The 13004-nt window shown below is 48.5% G+C and overlaps 1 protein-coding gene across 1 annotated transcript in view; it reads left to right on the top strand.

Annotated features, from left to right (window-relative positions):
- Positions 1–13004, top strand: part of RARRES2 (retinoic acid receptor responder 2) — a 60171-nt gene that overhangs the window by 25012 nt on the left and 22155 nt on the right. The window contains exons 5-6 of the mRNA XM_068238245.1: positions 4690–4905; positions 11523–11627. Coding sequence (XP_068094346.1) covers positions 4690–4905; positions 11523–11627 — 321 coding nt within the window. The remainder of the gene's footprint in view (positions 1–4689; positions 4906–11522; positions 11628–13004) is intronic.

Raw genomic sequence — 13004 nt, 5'->3', positions numbered from 1 at the left:
TCCCCCTCAGTGGCGTAACTGCAATTTATAGGGCCCCCAGTGAAATTTTGATGGGGCCCCTCCAATGTTCATGCCCCTTTCCTTGGCCCATTTTACTAAGGTCATAAAACAAAAGTGTGGCCATCACTTGTTTTATGACCTTAGCGTAGCCACAAAACACCTGATCTGAAGTATAGTCCCCTGTATGGGAGGAAGGGAAGGTTAGTAGTTTGCCCCCCCCCCCCAGCTCTCGGCCCCCCTGCAATCGCAGTTGCTGATCCCCTCTAGTTACCCCACTGTTCACCTCATGTCTGTGTGGGTTTCCTCCGGGCACTCAGGTTTCGAGGCAGGTAAAAAGGACACCGGATATTTGGGCGCCTCCATAGGCTGTAATGTGGATTTCGGCTACAGCAGCACCCAGGGGGTAATTTGGGCACCAGAAAAAGACGGGGCCCAAATTACAAGAAAAAAAAATAGCTGGAAGTTAATTGCATCTTTCCCTTGAGTCCCATGGCGGCCTGGAGGGGGAATAGTAATTAACACCGCCGGGACGTTTGTAGGAGCAGGGAGAGCGTTTTTTTAGGTTCACCCTTCGCCCAAATTTCCCAGCGCCGTATTTGGACGCATGCTTCTGGTTTCCTCCCACATCCCAAAAACATTCAGATCGCTCAATTGACTTCCCCTTAAATTGCCCTTAGACTGCGGTTTAGGTTTCTTGCCTGCAACTGGGTACTTATCCATACAGGCTTAAAGGACAACTGTAACGAGAGGGATATGGAGGCTGCCATATTTATTTCCTTTTAAGCAAAACCAGTTGCCTGGCTATCCTGCTGACCCTTTGCTCCTAATACTTTAACCTTAGCCCCTGAACAAGCATACAGCAAATAAGCCAAATAGACCAGCAGGGCTGCCAGGCAACTGGTATGGTTTACAAGGAAATTAATATGGCAGCCTCCATATCTTCTCACTTCAGTTGTCCTTTAAGCCCACTAGTGCCTAGGTAGTTTCCTGTGAGCGGATTGAGGTCACGCATCTTATTCTTTGTGAACGACAAACCTGTATCTTCACACAGAGAACAGGTTTTCTACTGTGGTGCAGAGATGCTGTGAAATGTGTGTACGTTAAAAAGGGGCGCTGGGAAAAAAGGGCGCGGGGTTTTAAACGATAAGCATGGATAACGTTTAAAAATGTATTGTACTGTATTTCGTTTAAAATTAATGTTTTATAAAGTTATAAATCATTAAATAATGTGCATTAAATCGGCAATTGTAAAAACGTTAATCTTCGGTTTAAATAGTGAAACGTATAATAACGTTAAAAAATTTTTACTAAGTAACCCTCCCTGTACCTATCCCTAACCCCTAGACCCCCCTGTTGATGCCTAAACCTAAGACCCCCCCTGTTGGTGCCTAAGTAACCCTCCCTGTACCTACCCCTAACCCCTAGACCCCCCTCTTAGTGCCTAAACCTAAGACCCCCCTGTTGGTGCCTAAACCTAAGACCCCCCCTGTTAGTGCCTAAACCTAAGACCCCCTGTTGGTGCCTAAACCTAAGACCCCCCTGTTGGTGCCTAAACCTAAGACCCCCTGTTGGTGCCTAAACCTAAGACCCCCCTGTTGGTGCCTAAACCTAAGACCCCCCTGTGATAAGCATTAATAAAGTTTCAAAAACATATTGTGCGGTTTTTTCGTTTAAAAATAATGTAAAAAAAATTGTACTGTTTTTCGTTTAAAAATAATGTTTGAAAAAATATTGTACTGTTTTTCGTTTAAAAATAATATTAAATATTAAAAAATGTATAAATCATTAAACAATGTGTAATCATGAGAAGCAGTAATAAAACATTAAGTCTCCGGGCGCCGCTTTTAAAACGTTATTTTTCTCCGGCGCCCATTAAACGATATTTATTATGGGAGTGAATGGCGGCGCCCGATTTGTCCACTAGCCTCCTGCGCCCTTTTTTACTGTTACCGTGAAATGTAGTCTAGTATTGCACATATGCTGAAAGTATGGGTAATAATTCCAATGTGCGAAGGGAGTGGGCTGGGGGAAATCAGAAGTGCGTTTATTGAACATTTCCTGTAATGAACAAGCACATGTCTTTATCAGTCTGGAGATACAGGAATGTGACAGTATTTCCTATTGTTACATATGATTACACATCTATATTCATCAATACATTCTCCATAACAAGTATAACTTTCCTATAAGAGACATTGACCATATAACCTGTGCAACCGCTCTATGATTACTTAATCGGCATCACAGTAAGCAAACAGTGCATTATAGCTCATACAGACACATCAGCTCCCTATAGCAATCACATCCACTATACAGTAGCACCAAGTGACCCATCAGTATATTTCACTCACAATTGTGTGGGGTCTATGTACACCCACTGCATCACCAGCAGCCTTGGCTGATCACAGGAATGGGATCTGAATCATTTTACCCTGTTTATAGCCCTAAATATGTGTTTCTTACCTGTAATGAACAAGCACATGTCTTTATCAGTCTGGAGATACAGGAATGTGACAGTATATCCTGTCCTCCCAGGAACTAAAGATTGGTGTGTTCTGTTCCTCCCTTGCAGTGCTGTCTCATAAGGTCTTAAAGAGAGTCTGAAGCGAGAATAGATCTCGCTTCAGACCTCATAGCTAGCAGGGGCATGCGTGCCCCTGCTAAAACGCTGCTATAGCGCGGCTTAACGGGGGTCCCTGTCCCCCCAAACCCCCTCCGTGCAGCGGGGGAGCGCTTCCTGGTTGGGGCAGGGCTAACCGCCGCAGCCCTGCCCCATGCGCGTCTGTCAGACGCGTATCTCCGCCTCTCCCCCGCCCCTCTCAGTCTTCCTTCACTGAGAGGGGCGGGGGAGAGGCAGCGATGCGCGTCTGATAGACGCGCTGGGAGGCAGGGCTGCAGCCGTTAGCCCTGCCTCCAGGAAGGATATCTCCAGCGACCATTTTCCGACCAACATTTGCGGGGGGTGGGTTGGGGGTGAAGGGACCCCCGTTAAGCCGCGGGATAGCGGCGTTTTAGCAGGGGCACACGTGCCCCTGCTATATATAAGACCTGAAGCGAGATTTAGTCTCGCTTCAGTGTCTCTTTAACACTCTGCTGCCATCTAATGGTGATTTACTAAAAGGGTCATGAATTGTTTCCTGATATAGCTGGCATTATCTTGGATTGCTGAGGCTGGCAATGATATAGATATTAGTTTATTTTTATGGGGTGCCTTTTTTTGACTTATCTTACACTAGCATCTATTGTTCTTCTCCTGAGGCTAGAGGAAAGTTGCTGTATTAGTGACAGGCAATCATTCTTGCCCATGAAACAAGAATATTCACCTTAGCGATTTCGCCTTCAAACCACCCTGTTTTGAGTTTAGTTGGGCTTCGAGATTAAAGTCTCTCTCCAGACTGAGGAAACAGGGCACATAGATGTGGCCATTTTGTGTCAGACAAGGTTTCAGCAGCTAACAATGTACGCATGTGAGCTAAAGCGGCTAGGACAGCACAGTGGGTTTCCTCCAGGCACTCCAGTTTCCTCCCACATCCCAAAACCATACAGATAAGTTAATTGGCTTCCCCCTAAATAGACCCGAGACTACGATACATACAGTACACGATACATACATAGACATATGACAATGGCAGGGTCTAGATTGCGAGCCCCTCCGAGGGACAGTTACGTGGCAAGACAATATACTCTATACACCGCAGAAGATGTTGGCGCTATGTAAATAATAAATAAATGTTTTTTTTTTCCTCTAAGACATTAAACACAGTAAAAAGTGAATATGAAACACTATGAGACTCCTCTGATGTTTTTTGAATGCATATTTGCACCACACTAAAGCTATCTGATATCATGACTACAGGACAAATCACCAGATATACTCCTAGTGATGTAATTAGTGAGCAAATAAAGGAGAGAAAGTTCTCCGCTTCCCTTGAACACAGTAGAATACTTTTGTGCCTTGTATACACCGTGTATACACAGCCAGCACAATCTGATCATTCTGGCAGGCAAAGGCAAGCATATCAATTAGTACCTTAAAGAGAACCAGAGATGAAGCACCCTCTTGTATTTTACCTTATAAATCAGTGGGAACATGACAGTAAACACCTAATCTGCCCTTTGTTTCATTGTTCTCTGTGTAATCTGACTGTTATTACCTCTGATAAGAATCCCCGACTGAACAGTCAGGCTGCTCCGTCTAGCTTTGCTACAGAAAGATTATAGCTGAGTCTGTCTTCTGTGGTGTTATTTCAAGCCCAAGCCTGCCCCCTTGTGGCTTTGCTATAATGACTCAGCAATAATCATTCCCAGCAAAGCCAGATTTAATTGCTCAGTCTGGGATTCTTGTGACTGCTGCTAACAGACACTTTTAGCAGTGAGGGTGAAACAGAGAGCATGGTAAGTGTTTTCTCTAATGTTCTTACTGATATACATGGTAAAATACACAAGGGTGCTTCGTCTCTGGTTCCCTTTAATGAACTGAAAATATTGAGTTTCAACCCTTGAAAAACAGTCAGATGTTTTTAGCTGTTCATTTTATGATGTATTTAAATTTGAGTGTAATACCAGCCACAGCCTCTGATAGTAGGGCTGCTAATGGCTGGCACTCAGATCATGTGTTTGTCACTCTTGTCCTAGCTGTGTGACTTATGTAACCTCTTCACCCTCCATTATCAGAGGTCTTCCTGATCAGCAAGCCACAGTCTAGAAAGGATCGCCATGGGGCTAGCAGCCGGAATGTGGGGCCTGGTCTCAGCTCTGCTGGTTCTGGGAGTCTGGGGAAGCATTTCATTGCAAGAACTGCCAGGGGTCCAGCAAAAGGCCGCAAAACTGATGATGGAAGACTTCCACAAAAAAGATCTAAAAAACAGCTTCCGGTTTACATCAGTGATCAAGGCAACTGAGGAGGTGAGCAGTGAATGGTGGAGTGTGTATGCAGTGTATGTCATATATTCATTCACTTCTCCTGTCTAGAGCTAAATTATACTTCCATAAATTGAGTAAGTGCTAAATATGACTGTAAAGTATTTAGATTTTCCTCCTGTTGCCAGTAGGTGGCGATCCAGCTCTGCGTATAGTTTCCATCCAGTTCATTTGTGAGCTGCAGTTGTGAAGCCCACCTGAAGGTCACATAACTTAAAGAGAACCAGAGATGAAGCACCCTCTTGTATTTTACCTTATAAATCAGTGGGAACATGACAGTAAACACCTAATCTGCCCTTTGTTTCATTGTTCTCTGTGTAATCTGACTGTTATTACCTCTGATAAGAATCCCCGACTGAACAGTCAGGCTGCTCCGTCTAGCTTTGCTACAGAAAGATTATAGCTGAGTCTGTCTTCTGTGGTGTTATTTCAAGCCCAAGCCTGCCCCCTTGTGGCTTTGCTATAATGACTCAGCAATAATCATTCCCAGCAAAGCCAGATTTAATTGCTCAGTCTGGGATTCTTGTGACTGCTGCTAACAGACACTTTTAGCAGTGAGGGTGAAACAGAGAGCATGGTAAGTGTTTTCTCTAATGTTCTTACTGATATACATGGTAAAATACACAAGGGTGCTTCGTCTCTGGTTCCCTTTAAAGAGGATCTGTAATGATAAAAAATGCCCCTGGGGGTACTCACCTCGGTAGAGGGAAGTCTCTGGACCCTATTGAGGCTTCCCCTGTCCTCCTGTGCCCCACGGTGGTGGCGATAGAGCTCCCCGAACAGAGATGATGTAAATATTTACTTTCCCGACTCCAGCGCAGGGGCAGTATCTGCTCTTGGTTCAGAAACAGGCGGAAACAGACAATCCCAGTAGGGTCCGCTCTACCTTGCGCCTGCGCTGTAGAGCGGACCCAACAGAGATTGGCTATTTCCGCGTATTTCCAAGTAGAGAGCTGCAACAGCGCCCCCAACTGGAACAGGGAAAGGTAAATATTGCGCAGCCTGACAAATTGTCTGCTATGCATTCCGGGGGCTGTAGCAAGACTGCCGTGTGACGGAGGAGGACGGGGGAAGCTGCGATAGGTTCCAGAGGCTTCCCCCTACCGAGGAGATACCCCCCAGGGGAACTTTTTTCCATTACGGAGTCTCTTTAAGCTGGCTCCACAAGGAAGTTGAATGCCGTATGGCAGAGATCGAGACACAATCCCTTCAGTGATAGTTCAGGCCCAATTCTGTACAAACACGTCATTAGCTTACAGGCTAGCGACGCACTCTCTTGCTATAGAGACGGTTGAGGGATGAGAGAGAGAGAACAATGCCCTTGGTCAGTGCTCAGCCCAGCTCAGCTGATTGGCCACAACACATCGAGAGGTGGAGGCTGCTGTACACACGCTAGATTCTAAGGGGAACCCCGCCAGCCACCTCTGATGAGAATCATTGTACGTGTATGAGGCTGGAGGCTTCAGTCACATGATCTGCATTATTCTGGCTCATAGCATCTTCCAGCTTTCCAGTGTCCCCATAGCATCTTCCAGCCTTCCAGTGTCCCCATAGCTTCTTCCAGCCTTCTAGTGTCACCATAGCTTCTTCCAGCCTTCTAGTGTCACCATAGCTTCTTCCAGCCTTCCAGTGTCCCCATAGCATCTGCCGACCTTCCAGTGTCCCCATAGCATCTTCCAGCCTTCCAGTGTCCCCATAGCATCCTCCAGCCTTCCAGTGTCCCCATAGCATCTTCCTGCCCTCCAGTGTCCCCATAGCATCTGCCGACCTTCCAGTGTCCCCATAGCATCCTCCAGCCTTCCAGTGTCCCCATAGCATCTTCCAGCCTTCCAGTGTCCCCATAGCATCCTCCAGCCTTCCAGTGTCTCCATTGCATCCTCCAGACTTCCATTGTTCCCATAGCATCCTCCAGCCTTCCAGTGTCCCCATAGTATCCTCCAGCCTTCCAGTGTCCCCATAGCATCCTCCAGCCTTCCAGTGTCCCCATAGCATCCTCCAGCCTTCCAGTGTCCCCATAGCATCCTCCAGCTTCCTAGTATCTCCATAGCATCCTCCAGCCTTCCAGTGTCCCCACAGCATCTTCCAGCCTACTAGAGTCCCCATAGCATCCTCCAGCCTTCCAGTGTCCCCACAGCATCCTCCAGCCTTCCAGTGTCCCCATAGCATCCTCCAGCCTTCCAGTGTCCCCATAGCATCCTCCAGCCTTCCAGTGTCCCCATAGCATCTTCCAGCTTCCTAGTGTCCCCATAGCATCTTCCAGCCTTCCAGTGCCCCTATAGCATCTTCCAGTCTTCCAGTGTACCCATAGAATCTTCCAGCCTTCCAGTGTCCCCATAGCACCCGCCAGCCTTCCAGTGTGCCCATAGCATCCTCCAGCCTTCCAGTGTCCCCATAGCATCCTCCAGCCTTCCAGTGTGCCTATAGCATCCTCCAGCCTTCCAGTGTGCCCATAGCATCTTCCAGTCTTCCAGTGTACCCACAGAATCTTCCAGCCTTCCAGTGTCCCCATAGCATCCTCCAGCTTTCCAGTGTCCCCATAGCATCCTCCAGCCTTCCAGTGTCCCCATAGAATCTTCCAGCCTTCCAGTGTCCCCACATCATCTTCCAGCCTTCCAGTGTCCCCACAGCATCCTCCAGCCTTCCAGTGTCCCCACAGCATCCTCCAGCCTTCCAGTGTCCCCATAGCATCTTCCAGCCTTCCATTGTCCCCATAGCATCCTCCAGCCTTCCAGTGTCCCCATAGCATCTTCCAGCCTTCCAGTGTCCCCATAGAATCTTCCAGCCTTCCAGTGTCCCCACATCATCTTCCAGCCTTACAGTGTCCCCATAGCATCCTCCAGCCTTCCAGTGTCCCCATAGCATCCTCCAGCCTTCCAGTGTCCCCATGGCATCCTCCAGCCTTCCAGTGTCCCCATAGCATCTTCCAGCCTTCCAGTGTCTCCATAGCATCCTCCAGCCTTCCGGTGTCCCCATAGCATCTTCCAGCCTTCCAGTGTCCCCATAGCATCTTCCAGCCTTCAAGTGTCCCCATAGCATCCTCCAGCTTTCCAGTGTCCCCATAGCATCCTCCAGCCTTCCAGTGTCCCCATAGCATCCTCCAGCCTTCCAGTGTCCCCATAGCATCCTCCAGCCTTCCAGTGTCCCCATAGCATCCTCCAGCCTTCCAGTGTCTTCATAGCATCTTCCAGTCTTCCAGTGTCCCCATAGCATCTTCCAGGCTTACAGTGTCCCCATAGCATCCTCCAGCCTTCCAGTGTTCCCATAGCATCCTCCAGCCTTCCAGTGTCCCCATAGCATCTTCCAGCCTTCCAGTGTCTCCATAGCATCCTCCAGCCTTCCAGTGTCCCCATAGCATCTTCCAGCCTTCCAGTGTCCCCATAGCATCTTCCAGCCTTCCAGTTTCCCCATAGCATCTTCCAGCCTTCCAGTGTCCCCATAGCATCCTCCAGCCTTCCAGTGTCCCCATAGCATCCTCCAGCCTTCCAGTGTCCCCATAGCATCCTCCAGCCTTCCATTGTCTCCATAGCATATTCCAGCCTTCCAGTGTCCCCATAGCATATTCCAGCCTTCCAGTGTCCCCATAGCATCTTCCAGCCTTCCAGTGTCCCCATAGCATCTTCCAGCCTTCCAGTGTCCCCATAGCATCTTCCAGCCTTCCAGTGTCCCCATAGCATCTTCCAGCCTTCCAGTGTCCCCATAGCATCCTCCAGCCTTCCAGTGTCCCCATAGCATCCTCCAGCCTTTCATTGTTCCCATAGCATCTTCCAGCCTCCCAGTGTCCCCATAGCATCTTCCAGCCTTCCAGTGTCCTCATAGCATCCTCCAGCCTTCCAGTGTCCCCATAGCATCCTCCAGCCTTCCAGTGTCCCCGTAGCATCCTCCAGCCTTCCATTGTTCCCATAGAATCTTCCAGCCTTCCAGTGACCCCATAGCATCTTCCAGCCTTCCAGTGTCCCCATAGCATCCCCCAGCCTTCCAGTGTCCCCATAGCATCCTCCAGCCTTCCAGTGCCCCCATAGCATCTTCCAGCCTTCCAGTGTCGCCATAGCATCTTCCAGCCTTCCAGTGTCCCCATAGCATCTTCCAGCCTTCCAGTGTCCCCATAGCATCCTTCAGCCTTCCAGTGTCTCCATTGCATCCTCCAGCCTTCCATTGTTCCCATAGCATCCTCCAGCCTTTCAGTGTCCCCATAATATCCTCCAGCCTTCCAGTGTCCCCATAGCATCCTCCAGCCTTCCAGTGTCCCCATAGCATCCTCCAGCCTTCCAGTGTCCCCATAGCATCCTCCAGCTTCCTAGTATCTCCATAGCATCCTCCAGCCTTCCAGTGTCCCCACAGCATCTTCCAGCCTACTAGAGTCCCCATAGCATCCTCCAGCCTTCCAGTGTCCCCACAGCATCCTCCAGCCTTCTAGTGTCCCCATAGCATCCCCCAGCCTTCCAGTGTCCCCATAGCATCCTCCAGCCTTCCAGTGTCCCCATAGCATCTTCCAGCTTCCTAGTGTCCCCATAGCATCTTCCAGCCTTCCAGTGGCCCTATAGCATCTTCCAGTCTTCCAGTGTACCCATAGAATCTTCCAGACTTCCAGTGTCCCCATAGCACCCGCCAGCCTTCCAGTGTGCCCATAGCATCCTCCAGCCTTCCAGTGTCCCCATAGCATCCTCCAGCCTTCCAGTGTGCCCATAGCATCCTCCAGCCTTCCAGTGTGCCCATAGCATCTTCCAGTCTTCCAGTGTACCCACAGAATCTTCCAGCCTTCCAGTGTCCCCATAGCATCCTCCAGCTTTCCAGTGTCCCCATAGCATCCTCCAGCCTTCCAGTGTCCCCATAGAATCTTCCAGTCTTCCAGTGTCCCCACATCATCTTCCAGCCTTCCAGTGTCCCCACAGCATCCTCTAGCCTTCCAGTGTCCCCACAGCATCCTCCAGCCTTCCAGTGTCCCCAGAGCATCTTCCAGCCTTCCATTGTCCCCATAGCATCCTCCAGCCTTCCAGTGTCCCCATAGAATCTTCCAGCCTTCCAGTGTCTTCATAGCATTTTCCAGCCTTCCAGTGTCCCCATAGCATCTTCCAGCCTTACAGTGTCCCCATAGCATCCTCCAGCCTTCCAGTGTCCCCATAGCATCCTCCAGCCTTCCAGTGTCCCCATAGCATCTTCCAGCCTTCCAGTGTCTCCATAGCATCCTCCAGCCTTCCAGTGTCCCCATAGCATCTTCCAGCCTTCCAGTGTCCCCATAGCATCTTCCAGCCTTCCAGTGTCCCCATAGCATCCTCCAGCTTTCCAGTGTCCCCATAGCATCCTCCAGCCTTCCAGTGTCCCCATAGCATCCTCCAGCCTTCCAGTGTCCCCATAGCATCTTCCAGCCTTCCAGTGTCTTCATAGCATCTTCCAGTCTTCCAGTGTCCCCATAGCATCTTCCAGGCTTACAGTGTTCCCATAGCATCCTCCAGCCTTCCAGTGTTCCCATAGCATCCTCCAGCCTTCCAGTGTCCCCATAGCATCTTCCAGCCTTCCAGTGTCCCCATAGCATCCTCCAGCCTTCCAGTGTCCCCATAGCATCTTCCAGCCTTCCAGTGTCCCCATAGCATCTTCCAGCCTTCCAGTTTCCCCATAGCATCCTCCAGCCTTCCAGTGTCCCCATAGCATCCTCCAGCCTTCCAGTGTCCCCATAGCATCTTCCAGCCTTCCAGTGTCTCCATAGCATCCTCCAGCCTTCCAGTGTCCCCATAGCATATTCCAGCCTTCCAGTGTCCCCATAGCATCTTCCAGCCTTCCAGTGTCCCCATAGCATCTTCCAGCCTTCCAGTGTCCCCATAGCATCTTCCAGCCTTCCAGTGTCCCCATAGCATCCTCCAGCCTTCCAGTGTCCCCATAGCATCCTCCAGCCTTTCATTGTTCCCATAGCATCTTCCAGCCTCCCAGTGTCCCCATAGCATCTTCCAGCCTTCCAGTGTCCTCATAGCATCCTCCAGCCTTCCAGTGTCCCCATAGCATCCTCCAGCCTTCCAGTGTCCCCATAGCATCCTCCAGTCTTCCATTGTTCCCATAGAATCTTCCAGCCTTCCAGTGACCCCATAGCATCTTCCAGCCTTCCAGTGTCCCCATAGCATCCCCCAGCCTTCCAGTGTCCCCATAGCATCCTCCAGCCTTCCAGTGCCCCCATAGCATCTTCCAGCCTTCCAGTGTCGCCATAGCATCTTCCAGCCTTCCAGTGTCCCCATAGCATCCTCCAGCCTTCCAGTGTCCCCATAGCATCCTCCAGCCTTCCAGTGTCCCCATAGCATCTTCCAGCCTTCCAGTGTCCCCATAGCATCTTCCAGCCTTCCAGTGTCCCCATAGCATCTTCCAGCCTTCCAGTGTCCCCATAGCATCTTCCAGCCTTCCAGTGTCCCCATAGCATCCTCCAGCCTTCCAGTGTCCCCATAGCATCCTCCAGCTTCCCAGTGTCCCCATATTTTCAGTCTTGCCTGAAAAGCAGCATTTTCAGAAGAATGTAGTCCATAGCTCTGTTTATGTCCCAGCATACAGATTCATCATTAGATTAAGTGTAATAAATCCCTTTTAATGGTTTGTCCTGTTTCCTGTGTGTCTTTGTGTTGCAGGAGTCCACGACTGGGATGTTTGTTAATATGGAACTTTTGCTGAAACAGACAGTGTGCAGAAAACATCTCTGGAAAAGTTCAAACTGTCAGATTGCAGCAAATCCGGTGAGCATCCTTGATTGGTGAATTATATGGGCCTATGTAAGGGTGTAGGACTACAGAAGGCAGCAATAGATCAGCTATCACTTGTATGTACAAGTCTGACACCTTAACTGGATCGTTAATCTGAGGCAGAGGTTTCAGATTGTGATGAGCATAAATTACGCATCATAATTCGCAATTACGCCTCGTAATACAAAATTTCAGGGAAAAGTGTAATTTATTTGGTATGTAATTGTGAGCATTCGTAATTATTCATGAATTTACGCATAATTTCGTGCCGAGTTTGGCGGTAAATAGCAAAGCCCCATACATGCTATTGCTACCAAAATGACAGTTTAAAAATCATTTTTCTTTGTATTTTTAAAATCGATTTTCTCAAAGACCACAAGATCTTTTTGAAAAATTCTTTTTACCTTGTTGCAGCGATTCTCCTTAACATATGTAGCAATTTTGGTAGTAATATTAATGGGGGCTTTCCTATTCACCGCCAAAGTCGGCAAGTAATTACGCATAAATTATGCATAAATTTATGCGTAATTACGAATGATTAAACACAGTCAATTGGATTACAAATTTGTAATGAAGTACAGGCGTAATTGCGAAAATGTACGCGTAAGTTTGCGTAATCGTAATTAGCTGATTACGATCATCATAAGTTGACGGACCCCCCCCCATAGTAATATGGAGTAGCTTCTCCTCTGCCTTAACCCTTTAGGAGCCAATTTATTTAGAGGCTTGCAAGTGCTCCAGGCCAATTTATATTAGCACATTTTTTGATTATTTCTTTTTTGTTACAGTTTCTTAACTTCTAATTAGTTCTGCTGTAATGTGTATTTATGGCCACTTGTCACTAGGGGGCAGTGTGAGACAATAACAGAGGACTTCTGCTTTCAGCTTCTATGTTTTCTGCTAGTAGAGAAATATCAAAGCATTCTAAAAATTTACAGCATGAGTTCTGCCAACTGAGGTCAAAAGCAGAGCACTGATCTGAAACGAGCTAATTTCTTTGAAGGTGCTATCGGGTTAATTGCAGTGTGTGTGAGCTCATGTTACTTTCTGAATAGAAGGCTTTCCTTCCATCATCCAGTACAGAAAGATCTTGACAGAATAGCTATATGGTTAGATACAGAGGCTAGCTAGGAATCACTGAGCCCATAACAAAAAATGCTGTTGAGCCCCTACAAACACTCACACATACACCAAGTAGTAATATTAGATACCCTTTGTGTTTGGTAGCCAGAGGTGCCCCCAGTATTGATAGCCAGACCTACACCCCAAGTATTAAGTAACCAGAGGTGCCCTCCAGTATCAGGTAGGCATAAGTGTCTTCTTGGATTGCATTGTCGGTAATCCAGCCCTGCATCAGACAATAGTGGGGAT

Source organism: Hyperolius riggenbachi, chromosome 5 (assembly GCF_040937935.1).
Source record: "Hyperolius riggenbachi isolate aHypRig1 chromosome 5, aHypRig1.pri, whole genome shotgun sequence".
Taxonomy (NCBI): Eukaryota; Metazoa; Chordata; class Amphibia; order Anura; family Hyperoliidae; genus Hyperolius; species Hyperolius riggenbachi.
The sequence above is the reverse complement of the archived record's forward strand: the minus strand, read 5'-3'. Positions and strand labels throughout refer to the sequence as shown.